Here is a 19,240-nt window from a genome sequence, read left to right as displayed (position 1 = left end):
ACAAGAAGAACGTGTCTTCACATGCACATCACCACAAAAGCACCAGTCAGAGCTGTACACCTCTCGTGGAGGTGGTTTTCTGTTTGCGGTGACAGTTCTGAGTTTCACTGCAAAAAGTCATTGGCAAGTGTAGATGCTCCCATGGTTTTTGTGCAACAAATGGACTTTTTCTGCTTTAAATGGCAAGTGTAGACATGCCCTTACTATCATTTATAATAAGACTCCTTTACATCACTCTGGCAATGTAGGGGCCTTAAAACTTTCACAGATTTTAATGTTCATGGAGAAATTGATTGAGAATGGGAACAGCTAATTAACAATAGGCAGGCTGCTACATTTGTGCCTTAGAGAATGAGATCAATTAACCATCAACAGCAACTTTAACAACTTTACTACACAGGCAGGCTGCTTCATTTATGCCTGGAACCTGCCTCGGGCATATAAAAAGCCCTACCCTTACACGCCAGGGAGCTGCAGTCGCAGGAGAGGGACAGGGACTTGCTTCCTCGCTTGTTGGCATGCATGCACGCCCTGCCCCCACTCCTCCCCGCTCCGACAGTGATCACGCAGGCACACATGCCTAGCTCCCTTTCAGGGGCGGCTCTAGGTATTTTGCTGCCCCAAGCATGGCAAGCAGGCTGCCTTTGGCGACTTGCCTGCGGGAGGTCCCTGGTCCCGTGGATTCGGTGGCACGCCTGCAGGAGGTCCGTCGGAGCAGCGGACCCTCCACAGGCATGCCGCCCTCGCAGCGACTGGGAGAGCACCCCCTGTGGCTTGCCGCCCCAGGCACAGAAAAATGTGGGCCATATGAATTCTACGCCCCCACATGGGTGCAGAATCCCCCCAGGAGTAACCTATGACATAGGGGTGTTGGTTGCATCAGTGAGTTGTTATAAAGTCCTATATAAATATGTATGCTGCTGTTGCTGTTAGTAGCTGTCAACCTCCTAGCAAATTACCAACATTTCCGTCAGATGGGCGAAGTGTGGGTGTCCCTGTGATAAATGACAGCTGCATCTCCAAATCTAGACATGCCACACTTCTCGAAATGCACAGTATGCACAGCACAGAAGTAGCTTCTGTGAGAAGAGGTTTCCTGCTTTCTCTGTTCTTCATAGTCAAATTTTAGTTAACTGGGTGACTTGGACAAAGTAAGCTGTATAGCCTAATGTATTAGTTTGGGATAGCTCTGACAACTACTGTAATATAATCAATTTCTACAAAACAAAAAAAGCTGCCCCAGTTGCTGTGACTTGCAGTTAGTTTCAGACCTAATGTGACTGTAAATATAACCTGTGTAATTTTCTGCAATAATACTTTCATCCATGTTTGTCTCCATGCGTTCTTGGCCTTTTCACAAAATTCAGAAGTGCCCTTTTTATTCCTTAGAACCTATCTCCAGATAAAATTTTCCATATAATCGTGGCTCCTTGCTATGACAAAAAATTAGAAGCACTACGGGAAGATTTTTACACCCCCTTGTATAACTCTCAAGACGTTGATTGTGTTCTAACATCAGGTAAAACCTCCTTTAAATGTACTCCTATGTAAAACGGCAGCATGATTCACCAGTTGTTTGAACTGACTTTATGCTAGGTCAGCTTTTTATTCATTTAGCATTTTGTAGTTGTCAAAGTCAAAATAAGGTTTAGTTTCATCTGATTCTAAAAAAGGATGCTTTCTTGAGTTACTGACTGTATATGTATTGCATAGAGATTGGGTGTAGGGTAGATAATTGAACAAAAACTGGTTGTGTCTGTGTTCCGCTCTTCTTGTCTCAACCAGAGCAATTATCTGAACTTGCACTGCAGTCAAACCTTTCTGACAGGCAAAAGCTGTCCTGGCCAGCATTTAGTTTGTGGCTTTGTCCTCCTTATCTACATTCTGCCTGTTAATTCATTAACACATCTCTCCTGGGAGGACTACTCCTTCCCACCTTCTTGCCTCAGCAGCTTCAAACAGCTGCCTTTTTTTTAGCACAGAGGGGCAGGGGAGGGGAGGTGGGTGAGAGAATAGAAGGAAAGGGTTGTCTTTTAAGATCAACCTGCCACAAAAACATTTCCTCCTTTTTTGGCAATGTGGAAATGTCTTCCAAATGCCAGTTTGCCCCAAGGCTCAGGAGGGGGTATCATCCAATACTGGGTCAGTGATAGTTTGAAAGTTGTTAATTCATTCTTAAACACTGCCAACATAGTTTGGTAAATATGTGGCACATCCAGAAATGTGTGGTGATGCGGTACGGCGTAAAGGTATTCTTGGAATTCATATGGGGTGACCTGCAAGACTCATTCATGGCTTCATATGAGGGTTGCCAATTTTGGATCTGTTCCTGGAGATTTCATCACCTGACATAATCCAGATTCCAGGCCAAGCCTGGAGGGTTGGCAACCCAACTTCATGCCCCACGTTAGTTTTTGCTCTGCCTGTCTCTTAGCTCTCTGCCTTCTTGAAGAGAGAGACTGTGTGTGTACTTTGATTTGTGTTTAAGATAAAATGTCCTGCATTGCCCAACAGGTGAAATTGTCCAAATAATGGAGCAGAAAAATGTATCTATGAAAGAAGTGGCTGAAGTGGCTGTAGACAGTTTGTAAGTTTCGCTGTTGGCTATGTTGTCATTGTGCTAGTGATCTAATAATATTCTGCCATACATAGAAGTCACCACATGTGTAGTGCTTTTTCAAACCAATAAGCTATTAAAAAAAAAAAAAAAAAAAAAAAGTTTGCATGCACCAAAACCGGACTACACTGAAACCTGCGCACATGCACAGTATCTAAAGAAACAAGCATTTTTCTTTCAGAGGCCTCTTGTATCTCCCAGTGGTGCATGAAGTGGTAAAATGCAACAGATAGCCCTTTTTAATGGATATATTTTTATACTAATCCAAAACCAATCACCTAAAACAGCAGCCCCTTCCTAAATGGATTCCTCTCTAATTTTTTTAAAAGCCTAATTTAAAAGAATGAAACCTGTCCTGTGCCAAGATCGTATGTTCAATAGGCTTCAGTGTCTGCAATGGATATGATTTAAAAAAAAAACAAACCAAGTAGCTTTTATTTGTATCTTTATGCAGTAGTATTAGATCTGTATAAAGTGGTGAGATTCTGGAATCCACTGAAGTGATGACTTTTGTGTTAGTGTTATCATGGGGTATTTTGGTGTCCACATCTATATCTTTTTTTAAAGCTTTGCTATAATGGAACGTGTGTAAGGGTTAACTACTCATTCCCTCGGTGTGTTCTCCATCTAGTACCCACCTTCCCACTAGACTGGGCTGGGGTAATTTTTGTGCGATTTATTCTGTGTTCTGTCATCCCCTCTCATTCAGACCAGCATCTTCACAGTGAATTTCCATTTTTCCTATTGTCTTCATGCAGAATTAGTGACAAAGTGAACACTACCCTCTTTGGGATTGGTAAATGTTTTTTTCCTGAATAGAACAACTAGGTTCTATGCACATTAGATCAAATAGATACATATCTATTGGTTAAACGACAGCAGAGAAAAGCCATGCAAAACATTAGAGTATTTGTTTACTCACTGCCTAACTAGTATGGAAACCATCATGTACACTCTCAGAATTCCTAGGCCACTTAGTTAGTTACAAAAGTAGAGGCTCAAAGGTTATCCGGTTCCAATCTGTGTGTGATGCATGTTAGTTCAGTCTCCTTCCACAGCTGCATAATAAAGTGGCAAAGAGTGGAAGAAAGCTCCTTCAAGACTATCCAAAATCCCTTTGAGTTTCTCCCTTCATCCTCAAATTGTATCCCACCTAGGCATTGTCTACACTAGGGAAGTCTAGGTTACACAGTGATAAGAATGCCTAAATCCTGTTTACGCTACAGCCTCTGTGATTACTTCTGCTAATGGGGCTGCACTGGCTGTAAGTTAAAGGTACCCATATTTAAAAGCTTACAGAGAAGGCCAGGTTGCTGGCTTTTTGCTTTATTAAATGATTAAAGAGCAAGCTCAATCTCAGATTTTAAACATACAGTTGGAATGTCTTTTAAGCTGTATTTGGGCTAAATTATATTAGGGGGTGAGAGCAACAGCTTAGGAGGGATAACGTGATACCAGAATTGAATCAGGCTACAAGACTTGACATCACAAATCTTCACCCTTCCCTATGGTGATTTTTCACACATTAAAAGCAGATTTTCAGAGAAATAGGAATGAAGTGAGAACAAAAGCATCTTACTTTTAATATTAAGATTAAACAAAATTAAACTCCTCTTTAAAAATAAGCACCAATACACTTGAAGCTGTGGTATAATCATTGTGATTGTCCAAGTTACTTTTTAATCCTAAATGACTTCTGTTGTAATTCTCATAATTACTATCTTAACTGGAGAACATTAACATAAATGGAAGTTAGGCAAATACAAGACACACTGACACCAAACAAAACCACAGCTGGTAACAACAAAAATTACCATCAATTAAATAAACCCAGCATTATGATCTGGCTCAAAGACCAGGTGGACATGCTGTATGCCTGGTTCTCACTTGTTAAATTTAGCTAGTTCCTTAGGAATAAAAGCCCAACTTTTATGTGGTTCTTTTAAGTTAGATGTTTGATATAATATTATTTTGTATTAAGAATTCCTGCTTTTGATTTCTGGTTGAATGTAAGGGCTCAGGCTGCTGCTGCCAGCAGAGTGCACTATCTATATAGCACACAGGTCACACTGGGATGCTCCAGGGAGAAGTGCAAAGTAGACCAAAGCTATGGATAGTTTGCCAGCAGAAGTGAAAGCAGAGTGAAGAACTTATTATCCCTGGAGCAGCCAACAGGCTGGGATTGCTGTCAAAAACGTCTTTCTAACAATAGTGCCATGTATCCCTAACTACTCCTTTTCTACCGGAAAGATAAAATATGTGCCAGTGATTCTGTAGGGCTGCATTCCAGTCACTTGCTCACCTTGTGTCGCAGCATAAAACTGCCATTTTGGTCACTAGAGATCATGCAATACAGTACTATTCTTTGACCAGACATGAGTCAATTCCTGTATTTATTTACTTATTTATTCTACAAATTTCAGCTTGGATAAGGTGAATCCAATGTCAATTGGATATAGTATTTTTCACTTCCTGCTGTCCAAAGCTACCATGTTGCATGGAATGATCCCTCTATATTGTTTCTATATCAGTTTACAGACATAGGGTTAGAAATCCTTAGGGGCACACATACTCCCATGGAAGCCAGCAGAACTGCTCTCAAGAGCAAAAGTTTGCAGGATCAGGCCTATGATCTGTAAGGTATTTTTAGATCCTTCAAGGTTAAAAGTGCCTCCTACATTACAATAAATATGATCTGATATTTATTCTTTCACATTCATTTTGTTTTGGCTGGGGGTTTTCACAGTTAAAACAAGTGTTTTCAAATTGCCTGAATGCTGATACAACTCAGTTTCCATGTGATTTTGAGTGTGGTTTTTAAAATGCCTCTTAACCACCTGGCCCTGATGGCTGTTTCCAAGCCATTTCATTCTATTATGTATGAATATATTTTGTTAAACTTGAGTTGCCTGAAGTTTTTGAAGCTACAATTTTATTTTTCCTCTTTTGCAATTTCATTTTACCATTGTCTCAAAACACAAATTGGACAAGTTCATTTCTAGGAACAAATGTTGTTTTTTCTCTGACAAAAAAATGTTATCGGAAAGAAAAACAAATCTCATTTTCTTTGAGTGAAATGATCAAACTCTGAGCTTCTTTCTTCCTCCTTTTTGTCCATTTTCTAAGGTTTGGTGAAATAAAGGAGGAGGATGTAGTACGGCATGATGGGAGGAGATCTGATGGGTACCTGGAGCACATCTTTAAACATGCTGCCAAGGAGCTGTTTGATATGGATGTCAAGGAAATCACCTACAAAACACTAAAGTAAGTTGGATTTTCTACTGTATTAATAGGATGGGATAACATGAACCTTAGTGCAGTAACTTGTTTGCATTGTCCTTACATAAGCTACCTGTAAATTCACCACTGGAAAATCACTGTTACTAACTCTTCTTTTATTAATAATGCTTCTCCTTTGAAGATGGAATAGATATTTGCTCTTCAATCACCACCCAAATTTTCATTTAACCCACAACACTTAGGAACTAGAAGCCCTGCCCATTCATCCTCAGGTTATCCCTTTTGCCTTCTATCATGTGAGCTCTGTGGGCATGTACTGAAATGCTTGTATCATCCTGTTAGTAATCCCCAAGGGATCTGAGGGTTTAGAATTTTCTCTGTCTCTCTTTACAGAAACAAGGACTTCCAGGAGGTCAGCTTGGAAAAGGATGGTGAGACAGTGTTGCGCTTTGCAGCTGCATATGGCTTCAGGAACATCCAGAACGTGGTCCTGAAGCTGAAAAAGGGAAAGTTCTTGTATCATTTTGTGGAGGTTCTTGCCTGCCCTGGAGGTAAGAATGATACTGGATCCATGGTGACTTTTTTTTCTGTTTTTTTGAGTATCATGGGAAAGTTCCAGAATGAGCTGATCCTTATTTTAATGATAGTAAGATGTTTGCCACTCCACCATCAAATCTGAATGGTCCAAAATAAAACACACCTGTTTAGGCTTTCTGAGAGTCCATTCCATTTATTAGGTTGTCCAAAATGAGAGAGACAGTATTTGTTTTCTGCTGGGTGACCTGTAAGCAGCTAGCCCAGAGTGCCGTGTCCCCTTTTGTGACCATACTGAGTTTCAATGGAAGGCCTCTGAAATACAGAGTTGAGGGCAAGAGAAGAATGTGGGACCTAGCTGGCGAAGAAAGGAGGGGAGGAGGAAAAGAGATTGTTGCTGTGGAACTCCCACCAATATTTGGACACTTGCTGACAACAGAATCATTTTTAAAGGTGAACAGTGACTTTTAGCAGCATCAGTGGGGCTGCTGACTGCAAACAGCAGTTATCCTTTTTAATTAGCAACAGGACAACACTGTAAATCCAGAGTTTAAACTACAATATAGTTCTTCTCCCAAACAAACTAATCCCACTGTGGTGGCTGTGGTGTTCTATTTTTAGGGTGTTTAAATGGAAAAGGCCAAGCCCAGACTGAAGATGGAAAACCTGACAAAGTATTGCTCAGCCAGATGGAGGAACTGTATGCTGCAATTCCTGTCCGGCTTCCAGAAACCAGCATGCATGTGCAAAAGCTGTACCAGGACTGGCTGGAAGGGATGGACTCCAAGAAGGTCCAGGAAACTCTGCACACCGGATACTGTGCAGTAAATCAAACAGCAAGCAGCATGGATATCAAGTGGTGACAAATCAGGCTTACGAAAGATGAAAAAACTTGCATAGGTTAGTTATGAACTCAGCACTGGAAACGTTCTATGCAATTGAGGGATGCTATGCACTAGCCAAGCGTACGACCAGTACACTTTCTAAATTGTGGAATATTACTTACTTAATACAAAGAACCATTGCTCATTTTTTTTTTTTTTTTTTTTTTTTTTTTTTTTTTTTTTATTTTGAATGCCTTGGTTCCCTACAGGGTCTGTTAGACTCATATTGTGCTTGACCTCCTGCGTATTTGAGACTTCCTTGTTTAGTTAAGGTCTGATCTTGCAAGGTATGATGAGCACCTTCTTCTAGGTGTACAATGCCCTCAACTCGGAGTGAACTTAATGCAGGTTGAGGGTTGTCACCAATTTTACAGAACTGGTGACCTCAACCAGGAGCTATTGTAATCCTTATGTATGTGATTCTTTCACCAGGCAAGAACAGCTACCCTGGTTAGAATTGTTGTGTTAAGTGTACCATAATTTAGAACTCTCTTTGCCTTGTTAACCAAAAAATGAGGATTTTACACAAAGTGACCGATTGAAAAATATAATTGAAAGGTTTAATTGACTCCTTCCATCCCTACACAATAAAAAGGTTTATTCACCTACCAAAACATTGGCAGCAAGCTTTCTACAGACACACTAACCACAAAGGAGAATATTCTGATATAAATGGAATGTCTTTAATAATACTAAATGATTGTAATACAGTCCTTTCATTAAGGGTTTCTGTTAACAGGTTGGTTTGTACAAATAGTTAAACCATGTTAATCTCTCTCTTCAGAAACTTGCATCGTGAATGAATCTTTTCTGTAATTTTTATTTTCTTTTATCTGACTTGTTTATGAAAGCGAGAGATGGTGACCCGATCTGAAGACAGGCATGATGTTGTCATGTGCCCTGCAATCTTCACCCTACATCGGTTCTATGTTAGACCTCAGTCCTGATTTACAATACCTCTGTTGTTCCATTTCTGGCTAGTCCTGAGCATGCACAGTGTCAGATTGAATCCAGAGACCAGATACATTTGTTGAGTGCCTCTAACTAAAATCTTAATTCTGGAACATTCTTGAGCTGTTAAGAATATAATGTAAACTGATAGTGCTAGTTTGGGGGCATTTTTACGTACATTACATGGCTGTTTAATTTAACAAGCTTAAAAAAATGGTGCTTGATGAATGTAACCTTATCTAAAGCCTCACAGTTCGGGGAGGGATGTTTAAGGATATGATGTGAAATTCAAGCCATTACAAGGCTTCCACCAGATTTCATAGCAGCCTGATGCTTGTTTTGATTAGTGGCTCTCTCAAAACTAGAATGATTTCAGCTTTCACATTTTATTGAGAAAATATGAATCAGGTTTGTCATGATCACGGGAAATGCATGAATGCAAATCTTGTAGATTTCTTAATCAGTTATTGTACTTGTGTATGCACAAAGCTAATAATACAAGATCTTGATGGAATATATTTGAAATCAGGATCTACCTTTGGAATGTGGAAAGTGAGGCATTCAATGCTTCCAGTCTTCTTTTTTAATAAAAATAAATTAACAGCAGAGTCAATCATATTCCTGTTGGAGGCAAATGCGAGTTTTTGACTTAAATAGGAGTAGGCTCAAAACAAGGGGCAAAAAAGGGTGCTGAAATATGTGGACTTGCTGGAAGGGACAATTGGTTTAAGATGGATGAAACCTGCAATCACATCAACAAATTCAAGCCTCCTTTATTTCAGTGCAAAAGACATGTGGATCTGACTTGTATAGCAACCTGCATGCAGAGTAAGCCTTCAGGTTTGTTTGGTTTTTTAATAAAATGTTACATTTGACGCAATAACTGAACATCTAGAGAAATCTACCTCTGTGCTAGGAAAAGAGTTTGGAGCAGTAGGGAGATCCTGGAAAACCTATACATCCAAAAATTAAAAAAAATTGTTTGTTAAAGAATGATCTATGGATTACATGAAGCTTGTGAACATCTTCAGTACTTGAAAGCAACATGACCCCTTCAGTTTTAATTTCTTGATCTATTCTGATTTCCCCAGAACCCTTAAATGGAATTACATTGTAATTAAGTTTTATTGTTCTAAGTTAGTATATACATATATTTCTGTATGTATATATGGTTTAAAACTGGTCAATATGTTAATTTATATATATAGCTTCAGTTCTGTGTACAGTTTATTTTTGTAAAGGAAAAATGTGCATATACTTGATAATGTGAAAAACTGGTTCTCAGTTTAAATTTTTGATTTAAAATTTAGTTCTTCACTATGCTGTGAAAGAGCTATCTTCCTGTGGGATCCTTTTAAGTAAATCTAGAGCTTAAAGAACAGCTTAATCTCATTGGCAGCTGCCCATCACTGAACAAAAACCCTTTCTGCCATTTTGTTTGAGCTCACGTGCCTGTTTCAGTCAATAGATTTTCTCCATACTTGTGTTTCCACAGAAACAGTATCAGATGAGACAAGGCTGGCTGTAAAATACTAGTTGATCTTTCCCATTATATAAAGGGAAATTAAGAAGATCATCAGATTAAGAATTCACTTTCTTTCAGCTTCTCAATTTGAAATGCTCTGCACTTAAAAAGTATCCATGTAACAATTTCTTAGAACTGTTACATGCCACAACCTCTCTTTAAGAAAGAGTGTATTTTGAATGCTCATCCAACAAATAGCTATAATGGCTACATATAGTATCATTAAGTTTTCTATAATTAGGGATTGTGAGAGTTTTCTGATTTCTTTTCAGTGTTTAATTTTTAGAAAAATTGAGACTATTTTTAGAATAAAAAATCTGATTTTATCATTTAAAAAGAAATTTCCATTACCTGCCAGTTTGTGAAACATCCAAGAACCTCCTCCGCAAAGTTCAACATTGCAAAAATTATAATTTTTCAGTGTTTTTCAGGGAATCTCTAAATTTTTTGCTTCATTAGGGTTTCAGCCTAAAACTGGAAACCCTTATGATTTTAGGTATGTTGGGAATGCTCATCAGGTATCTAAGATCAGATTCTAGCCTTTAAGTCTACATTAGGAAAGTTAGGCCATGTTGACAATGGGTGCAGCTAGCTAGTTTCTGAAACAGTGCTGAACATGATGTAGTACTGTCTACACTTGCAATTAAACTGTTTTGCAGCAGCAGTTTATTTACATTTGTTGATAGCACCCTGAATCACCAATGTGTAACGTTCCTAGTGTAGTCACAGCCATAGTGCTTTACTTCTCAGTTGAATGTTGTGCTGGGACAATTCATTGCTGAGTACAAAAGAATGTGTGGGGTTTTGCTGTGGATTTTTTTTTAAGGAAAATTAAATCTGTGTTTAAAATTTTTTGGCAAAATGAAAATGCTAAACTGTATTTGGAGGTTGTGTTCAATGCCATAAAATATCCTAGACGTGTAATGTACTGGTAGTGAGAGGAATTGTATTGTATTATAGTATTCTTCTGAGGTCTCTAATGGGAGAGGTAAGTGTTATAAAGGCATCTTGCCAAGACCTCAGAAATAAGAGAGTTTGCCTCTTAGCAGCCACTGCACCAATGTATTTTTGTTTGTTCATAATACTTCAAGCGAATATGATCTGGCACTGTGATAGGTAATGAATACATGTCTGTACACAGCTCAACAGCTTCAACTGGATGATATTTGGATGATGTTCAGTTATCTAAACTCTGGTGCTTTGTATTTCAAAAGGAGCATGAACTTGAATTGCTCTAATAAATATCTTTGACTCTAATTTTGTGGTAATTTTGTTTAGTTTCATACATGGGCCTCATCTTATTCCAAGGTGCGCATTGCCTCGACAGAGACACACATCTCTCTAAAACCTTAGCAGCCCCACACAATTTACTTCCTACAAATGTTTGTTTTTAAAATGTTTTGAGATGGTCATTTACCTAAGGTGAGGGGAGGAGACTGTCCTTCCATGTCCCTTTCAGAGACCAGAGCCTGAGTGAGCCCATATCTCACTATCCTGCCAGCCCCTCCCCAGCGTTGTGTGTGCTGATTGTCCAAGGTTCTTAGTCCCGATGTGTCTGGCGAATGAGATACCAGCACCACTTTTCTTTAAGCTTATTGCACAGGCATTAAACTGCCAAAAGGAAAATAAATGTTCCTCATTTAGAGTTGCCTTTGGACACACAGCAATAACAATACTTTGCATCCACTGTTAATAAGACATCTGGGTTATAACACTACCAGCTCTTCCCAGTCAAAGTATTCAAGCAAAAACCTTTCAGCTAATTGTAGGAAATGCTCAGTTACCCTCACTTACTATATACTGAGTCACGATGTAAGCCAGCCAGATGGCTCCTGTGGGGTTCCTAACTTTGAAAGCCATTATGGGGAACAAACATAGAGGTTAATTTGTTGTCAGTAACTGATTATTCTGTAGCATCATATACCTACACTGTAGTCAGTTAATTTAAAGCACTTGAATGCAAAGACTTGTACTCTGAATCTGCAACTAAGGAATTCGCTGTAGAATCCATCTCCTGGGAGCAGAACTGTGCTCCAGAAGCCAAGATTTAATTTTCAAAATAAGTTTGTACCCATCAAGATTGGGAAGGAACTTCCCAAACATGAGACAAATGTAATTTCCTACTTTGTTTTCCTGAGTCTAAACAGCACCTCCAAGGGCGGTTTCTTCACAAAATTGTTCTCGGAACCTACAGTGTGAAATTTATCCCCATGTGGGAGATGTGACAACGGGCCAGATTTTTTAAAGGTATTTAGTCACCTAAAGATTCAGATAGGGGCTTTACTGGGATTTTCAAAACCACCTCAGTGCCTAAGGTCCATTGAAATCAGGTGTTTTTGAAAATCCCACTAGGTACCTATCTGACTCTTTGGGCAGTTAAATACCCTTTGCACCTTTTAAGACAGTTGGTGGGGTTACCTGGGCAATGTAAGGGAGAGGAAGGGAACTGCCTGCAGAAGGGAGGGTTCTGCATCTATGCACTATGGAGCTCTCGGGTCACCCCAGCATAAACTGGCTGCTGAGTGTTAGTACTAAAATAGAGAGCAGGTGAGGGGATCTTGGATTAGGTGGAGCCAATGACTCTAGGGCAGGGGTCGGCAGCCTTTCAGAAGTGGTGTGCTGAGTCTTCATTTATTCACTCTAATTTACAGTTTCACGTGCTGCTAATACATGTTAACATTTTTAGAAGGTCTCTTTTTATAAGTCTATAATATATAACTAAACTATTGTATGTAAAGTAAATAAGGTTTTAAAAATGTTTAAGAAGCTTCATTTAAAACTAAATTAAAATGCAAAGCCCCCCAGACGAGTGGCCAAGACCCGAGCAGTGTGAGTGCCACAGAAAATGAGCTCGTATGCCACCTTCGGCAGCCGTGCCATAGGTTGCCTACCCCTGCTCTAGGGAGTAGTCTCCATGCAGAGTTGCAGCTTTTTAATAGGTGGTTTTTAAACCAAAGCGAAAGGTAGTCTGGATACTCTTACCTTGGTTCAGTTTAAGTCAGTTAACAGCAGTTTTAAACTGCAATAAATTACAGTTAAACTGAACTAAGTGTGCTCACAGTGTAATTAACTGGTACAAGCAGCAAAGAATCCTGTGGCACATTATAGACTAACAGACATTTTGGAGCATGAGCTTGCATGACTGAATACCCACTTCATCAGATGCATGAGTCTATAAGGTGCCAGAGGATTCTTTGCTGCTTTTACAGATCCAGACTAACACGGCTACCCCTCTGATACTTAACTGGTACAAATCTGTGTAGAGAGGCCTAACCCCACCCCACCAGTGTCCAAGCAACAGTAATAGTGACAGAGTTTCTTTTAAAGGACATATTTTAGAATATAGTATAAAATTTGACTAAACTGCTCTTAAAAAACTCAAATTAATATTTTGAATAAAAGGATTTTATATAATTGGGATTTAAACAAACCCTACTTAAAATTTAAGGGTTGAATGTATTAGGAGAAATGAAACAGCAAAATAATTTATATAGGAACCATAAAAATGTATTTTAAAAAATACCTTGCAGTGTTTGTTTAAAGTTTTTAAAGCACAAATATTACCCTATTTGGTATCAAACATAAAAAATAACATGACAGTGCAATGCATATATGAACAATCTCGTTTAAAAGAGACTGTCTTGCAAAAAAGTCACTACCAACAGATGTATGTATTTATTCAGCCCCTTTTATTTTGTTATGCAATGTCTTTCAACTTCGTAAATAAGCACTTACCTGCTGTGCCAAAATCTGTAATGATTTTTTTAAAAAGAAGGCTGGCAAAAATACCGCGAACAAATAAGGTTCTACCGAGATTTGAACTCGGATCGCTGGATTCAAAGTCCAGAGTGCTAACCATTACACCATAGAACCAGATGGTGGCACCAACCTCTGTTCTACTGCCTAACAATTATTGGCTCATTGTGCAAATCTAGATCATGTTTTACATTCATTCATCAAAACAGATGTTCTTCGCCTGAAAATTTTTTATTAAGTATAGACTTTATTCTTCGCTAAATCTCACTCCTCACCTGTACAATATGTTGATTGCACTGATCTGTCCCTCTCAGATATTAAAGTGGCAAGGAACTTGCCTCAGACTGCAGCTTTGATTGTTAAAAAAAGGCAAAGATGTCTCCTGTTTGCTACATGCAAAAGAATGTGCGCACCGCATTGCTGACGCAGCATTTCGAACTGAACTCGCATACAAGAAGCTGGCACGACGCAAGCCAACCCGCTTTTGATCCTTCCTTAAACAGTGTCAGTTCCACTGGAAATAAGATTTGTGAGGCTGTGTCACTGGGTGCCTATATTAGAGAATACTATAGTTCTAGGTAATATTTCAAAGCTAAAATATGAATAACAAAAGATAAATTCACAGATAGGCCCAACACAGTTAAAGTTAGATAATAAACAACTTACTTTTGCTATAGTTAGGATTACTTGCATTTCACTATAGAAGGAGCAAATGATTCTTGCCCCATAACTCACACACACTACAGGATTCTTCTAGCAAAGTTATAATGACCTTATAGTAAAAGCAATTACTAGATGTAGCTTATATTTGACGGTAATAACAAGAATCACAAGAAAACAGATAGATATAGAAATAGCTATAAACACCCTGCTGTTTGTTTTCTCCTTTAAATAAAATTTCCTTTCCGTTCATTTTCCAGTGACATCCAATACATGTACAATATTCAGTGTATAATGTGCCTTTTTTGCCGTTTTAAATATATTTTTCCAATTAAATCCACAGTTCTTATATTTATTTGGCAGTAAAGAGAATATAATAGAAAATATGAATACTTTTAGGTTCCATTTAAATAATATTTATATACTTAATATAAAAGCATACTTACTTGGCATATTTAGCACCAGAAAAAAATCCAGGTTCCACCGAGATTTGAACTCGGATCGCTGGATTCAGAGTCCAGAGTGCTAACCATTACACCATGGAACCACCTGACTACAATTTCAGGATTGATCTTATTAAGGTAAAATCAGATCATATTCTTTTCATGGGGAGTTGCATGATTTTTCTTTTATGTATAACTGTCCCCATGCACTAATTCTATATATTTACTACGTCCTGAAGTAATCCAAAAGATATACTTCAATAATAAACAAATTATTTTTAAAAAGAGCCTAGAAATACGTGGCATTTCTGTACTGTTTTCCGAGAGCCGACATTAACGCCTTTTTTCCCCAGCATTCAGCAGATTGCCTACTTTTCGATGGAATTTCTTAGACATAATGCAATTTTGCACGATTTGCTTTAAATTATGGATTTTCCATTTTTGCCTACGTGTTGCATTTTAGTCCACATTGTTTATGCTTGTTTTTTTCCTTCTGTGCAGTTTAGCTCGACATATTTAATGTTGCAGTTTTGCTTGCCAAGTAGCATTTTTGGTGTACGTTACCTGTAGCATTTTACAATCCATTACGCGTTCCATGTCGTGTATTGTAAGTGGCTGCTAAAGATTTCCCTCATCCCCCCCTCCCATTTTATTAATTCCGTTGATATTGTAGATTTTCTTTAGTAACTTAACTTCAGTAAGGAAAAGAACACTTTGGAAAAATCACAAACTGAATAATGAATTACTTACCCCACAATCTCTTTGGAAATTATTCCTAATTAAGGCACCCAATCTTCAACAAGATGTGGGAGGGGGAGGAATGCGGGAAGATGCAGCGCTTTGGGATCCATGTTTCAGAGCAGATCCAATGGCAAGATCAGATCTTGCCGGCGCCAATCCTCACAGGTCCCCTCTAGTCTCATTAATTTCAGCCTCTTGCAGGATCAGGCCCTAAAATGAAAGAATGTAAATCAAATAATGAGTATTAATAAAAAATTATGGGCAGTAAACGTGTAGAATCAGAGTGAATAGTTGTGAATAATAACCTGTGCCACAGTTTACTATGGAAAAGAGAAAAATAAAAGCTGGAACAATAACACTGAAACATTAGTCTGGCTATCTGGTTTGTTTGTTGGTTTTTAGTTTGTTTTTTCAATGCTTAACACAATAGATCATCCGTCAAGCCTCTGTGTGCAATGAACTACCATTAGTGCTAATCATAATTAATAATAGGCTATCTGTGCATTAACAATATTAATCATTCTTATTATGTCTGAAGTTATGGCCCATGAAGCACCGTAAACGTTGTAGCTACAAATATATTTTCACTATATGAGTACTATGCAGCAATGACTTTATTGTAACTTAAATCAATAAATAATATCACAGATTATTATTAATTATGAATAATAACTAATAGGTCTATGCCCCCCAAAATAGTTTTTGAGCAAATTAAGAGATAGACTATTGCCCAACGGAGCATTCAGGTGAAATAACTTTAGCTTTAACATAAATATTGAAAGATGTCACTGCAAAAAATTAACACGTTTTTAAAAGAGGAAAAAAGGTAACTAGCAGAGGATGGTTTCGATCCATCGACCTCTGGGTTATGGGCCCAGCAAGCTTCCGCTGCGCCACTCTGCTTCACGACCCAAACAGCTGCTTTACAATATCAGATATTTCATTAAGGAGCTGTCCTTCCTTCCTCTTGCTGGTGATTGCTAGCAATAGCTGAAATTGCTGTGCGTAAATCCTCAAGAACTTTTCTAGAACAGCAGCATGCTCCCACCCACTCTCTCCACTCAAATATGCTCCCTCAAAATGTCCTGTGCAATGATTGGGGTACAAATATTCCTCTACCCAGTAAAGTTGGAGCTTCTAATGTTTCCCTCTGAAATGCCACAATGGGATGACCATGTCTATCAGGTGAGTTTATCTGCCTTACAGTTTGCCCAGGCTGCTAATAAGCTCGGAAATTTCCATCTTTCTCCAGTTATAAGGGAAACATGACAAATGACACCTTTTCAAATCTACTTTTTGCAGTAACAAACAGTGAGACAATATTTTTCTCCCACAAGTAGAGGGTAGGGAAAGCACAATGCAGTGCTCATTAGGCTCAAAGGTTGGCTCCTTAGCACTCTCCTCTTACAGGACCATGAAAGTACCTAAAAGAAGTCTGTGGTGGTCCCAGTACCCTATGCAGGAATGAACCACTAAATAATTATTATGAGGTGATTTGATCACATTTACAAGTAGCTATGTTGCCCCTTTTCACTAAAGCAAGTAGCCAAATTTCAGGGCCTTGACAATGTTCCAGTGCCAGGTAGAAATAGAGTAAATCTGGTATTTTCTATGATGTTTATTTACAAAAAACATACAAAGTTCTGCGTCTTTGAAGCAGAAGAAACCATTTTTTTTTAGCTCACAGTCCCAAGTACAGTGACCAGAACACAAGAATAAAATCTCAGGAAACATTTTGGGCTCGGGGGAGGGGTAAGCCACAGGTACACAGCCCTGACCAGAGCCATAGGGAAGGCAGACCAACAGTCATACAAAGCTGCTAGAGAGCTGCACCACCCCTGCTGCAAAAAAATGGGAAGAGGTTCATAGGGAGATCTATATGTGTTGGGGAACTACGGAGCGGTGGGTTTTCTGTACGGTGCTGAGCAGTTCTGGTAGGGCCAGGAGTGGTGGGGCGAACACCAGAAAGGTGTGCGAGCACTGTGCATTTGTGCAGATACCGTTCTCCTCCGTAACCCATTCCTTCCTACCCAAACCTGGTTCACAGGGAACCTTATATGGGACTACTTAGGCACCGACAAGCAGAGATGGGGGAGAAAGAGGAAGAAGGAGCAGAAGAGGATGTCCTTCCGCAGGGACCCTGTCGCCACCCTCGCCTCCCCTGCTACCTAGAGGCGGGAAACGCCTGGATTCCCACACCGAGCAAGCAAACCCCTTTATGGACCGCCGACAAGCAGAGACGGGGAGAGAAAGAGGAAGAGGAAGCAAGAATGGAGGATGTCCTTTGGAGACAGTTGATATGACGTGCATTTTGTTTGGCCTTGCCCTGTCCTACCAATAAACTGTGTTATTTGTTGAATATTCATACTTTTGTTTATCTAGTTCCACCCTTTTGTAAGACCCTTTTTTAATTTTTGGAATCCGTGAAGAACCTCTCGGGTAAGCCCAGATGTCTCTTGGCCATAGCTTCCCTATCTTTCCTAATGCAAGTCGGGATTAGGTTTGCTCTTGTCCCTTAACAATGTCTCTCTGAAAAACTGCAACTGTCTAATAGTTCCTCCCCTAGAAATTCTTCCATGGGATCTGTACCCACCAACTCCCTGATGCTGAAGCTGCCTTCTGAAAAGCCACTGTCTTTATTTTGCTGTTCTTCCTCCGACCACTATTCCTTAGAAATCATAAACACTATTGTTTTGATGATCACTTTCACCCAAAGCTGCCTTCCACTGTTCCAGCATTCCCTCAATCAGTTCCTCCCGATTGTCAAAAAACAAATCCTAGAAACACGCCTCGCCCCTAGTAGCTTTCTTCCACACTTCTGAAAATAAAAAACTGTCTTCAATACATCCAAGAACTTGACGAATAATCCTGTGCCGCCTACTGTGCAGTTTCCCAACGCAGACATACTGAACTGAACATATGGTAAATAATTGTACATCCACGACTCGCAGGCGCACACTCCTAGTCGTCCTGAAACTCACATACTTGATCTGTCATCCGCCTCCCCAGGCGCCTACCCAATCTGTACTACTATGTACTGCGGTTGCAATAAATAGTAACCAGCTCTAAGTATGCCCCACACCGAGCAACGCGCTGATGAAGAACGGGAAAGGAAAGCTCGTCCTTCTCTTTAGGCCTCACCTTCGGCCGTTCTCCTCCCTACCCATTCCTCCTCGCGCAGCGTCTCACTCCGCGGCCGCTGCCCCGGCGAATCTAGCAGGACGCAGACTGCCCAGGAACCCCTCACACACACACTTGTCCGCTTTTCCTCCCGGCCTCATCCGTGCTTGCCCGTCGCCTCTGCAGCCCACAGGTGCCGCACATCAGGTGACTACGGCGGATGGGGGGAGTGGGGGGGGGGAGCTGACTCCCCAGCATGCCTTGCTGTCCTTCGCATACCAGACCTCCGTCCTCCATTCCCGTGGCGGGTTTTGTGCTGCCCACCGGCGGGGGCGAGCCACACCCCGTTGGAGGACGAAGGACGTATGGGGAAATCTAGGACACGCTCCACCTGCGTCTCCCTGGCGTTCCCTGCCTCCCTCTCTCGCCCTGACTTGGAAGCCTCTATTCTCTCGGGGGGGGTATTATAGCTTAGGGCCCGAACTCCACCCTGTGCGTCTTCGGCAGCATCTATAATAAAATTGAACGATACAGAAGAATTACCTGGCCCCTCAGCAAGGTGAATCACGCAAATTCGTGAAGCGTATCCTATATTTCCCTCGCAAGTGCTGCTCGCGAGGTACTAAAATACCGACAGCGAGAGAGCGAGGCCAAGCAGAGCACCCTCGCCTGACGAAGATGCCCGAGCCTTCGCGCCGGTGCCGACCCGAAGTCCGCGCGCAGCGGCACCTCCTGCGGCTGGCGCTGGCAGGCGCCGCGTAACCCACAC

The 19,240-nt window shown here is 40.2% G+C and overlaps 1 protein-coding gene and 2 non-coding genes across 3 annotated transcripts in view; 1 reads left to right on the top strand and 2 right to left on the bottom strand.

The window, feature by feature from the left end:
• The window catches only part of NARF (nuclear prelamin A recognition factor), a 30,259-nt gene extending 19,251 nt beyond the window's left edge, over positions 1-11,008 (top strand). Inside the window, exons 8-12 of the mRNA XM_032792758.2 lie at positions 1,390-1,519; positions 2,515-2,587; positions 5,744-5,881; positions 6,251-6,408; positions 7,013-11,008. Coding sequence (XP_032648649.1) covers positions 1,390-1,519; positions 2,515-2,587; positions 5,744-5,881; positions 6,251-6,408; positions 7,013-7,254 — 741 coding nt within the window. The 3' untranslated portion in view covers positions 7,255-11,008. The remainder of the gene's footprint in view (positions 1-1,389; positions 1,520-2,514; positions 2,588-5,743; positions 5,882-6,250; positions 6,409-7,012) is intronic.
• A 2,544-nt stretch (positions 11,009-13,552) lies between these two features.
• On the bottom strand, positions 13,553-13,624 carry TRNAQ-UUG (transfer RNA glutamine (anticodon UUG)). Its single transcript has one exon. It is a non-coding gene; the product is annotated as a tRNA-Gln (tRNA).
• A 1,018-nt stretch (positions 13,625-14,642) lies between these two features.
• TRNAQ-CUG (transfer RNA glutamine (anticodon CUG)) lies at positions 14,643-14,714 on the bottom strand. The gene has a single exon. It is a non-coding gene; the product is annotated as a tRNA-Gln (tRNA).
• Positions 14,715-19,240: the final 4,526 nt, after the last annotated feature.

The sequence above is a fragment of the Chelonoidis abingdonii genome, chromosome 13 (genome assembly GCF_003597395.2).
Source record: "Chelonoidis abingdonii isolate Lonesome George chromosome 13, CheloAbing_2.0, whole genome shotgun sequence".
In the NCBI taxonomy this organism is placed as follows: Eukaryota; Metazoa; Chordata; order Testudines; family Testudinidae; genus Chelonoidis; species Chelonoidis abingdonii.
Note: the sequence above shows the minus strand (reverse complement) of the source record. Positions and strands in the feature narration are given on the sequence as shown.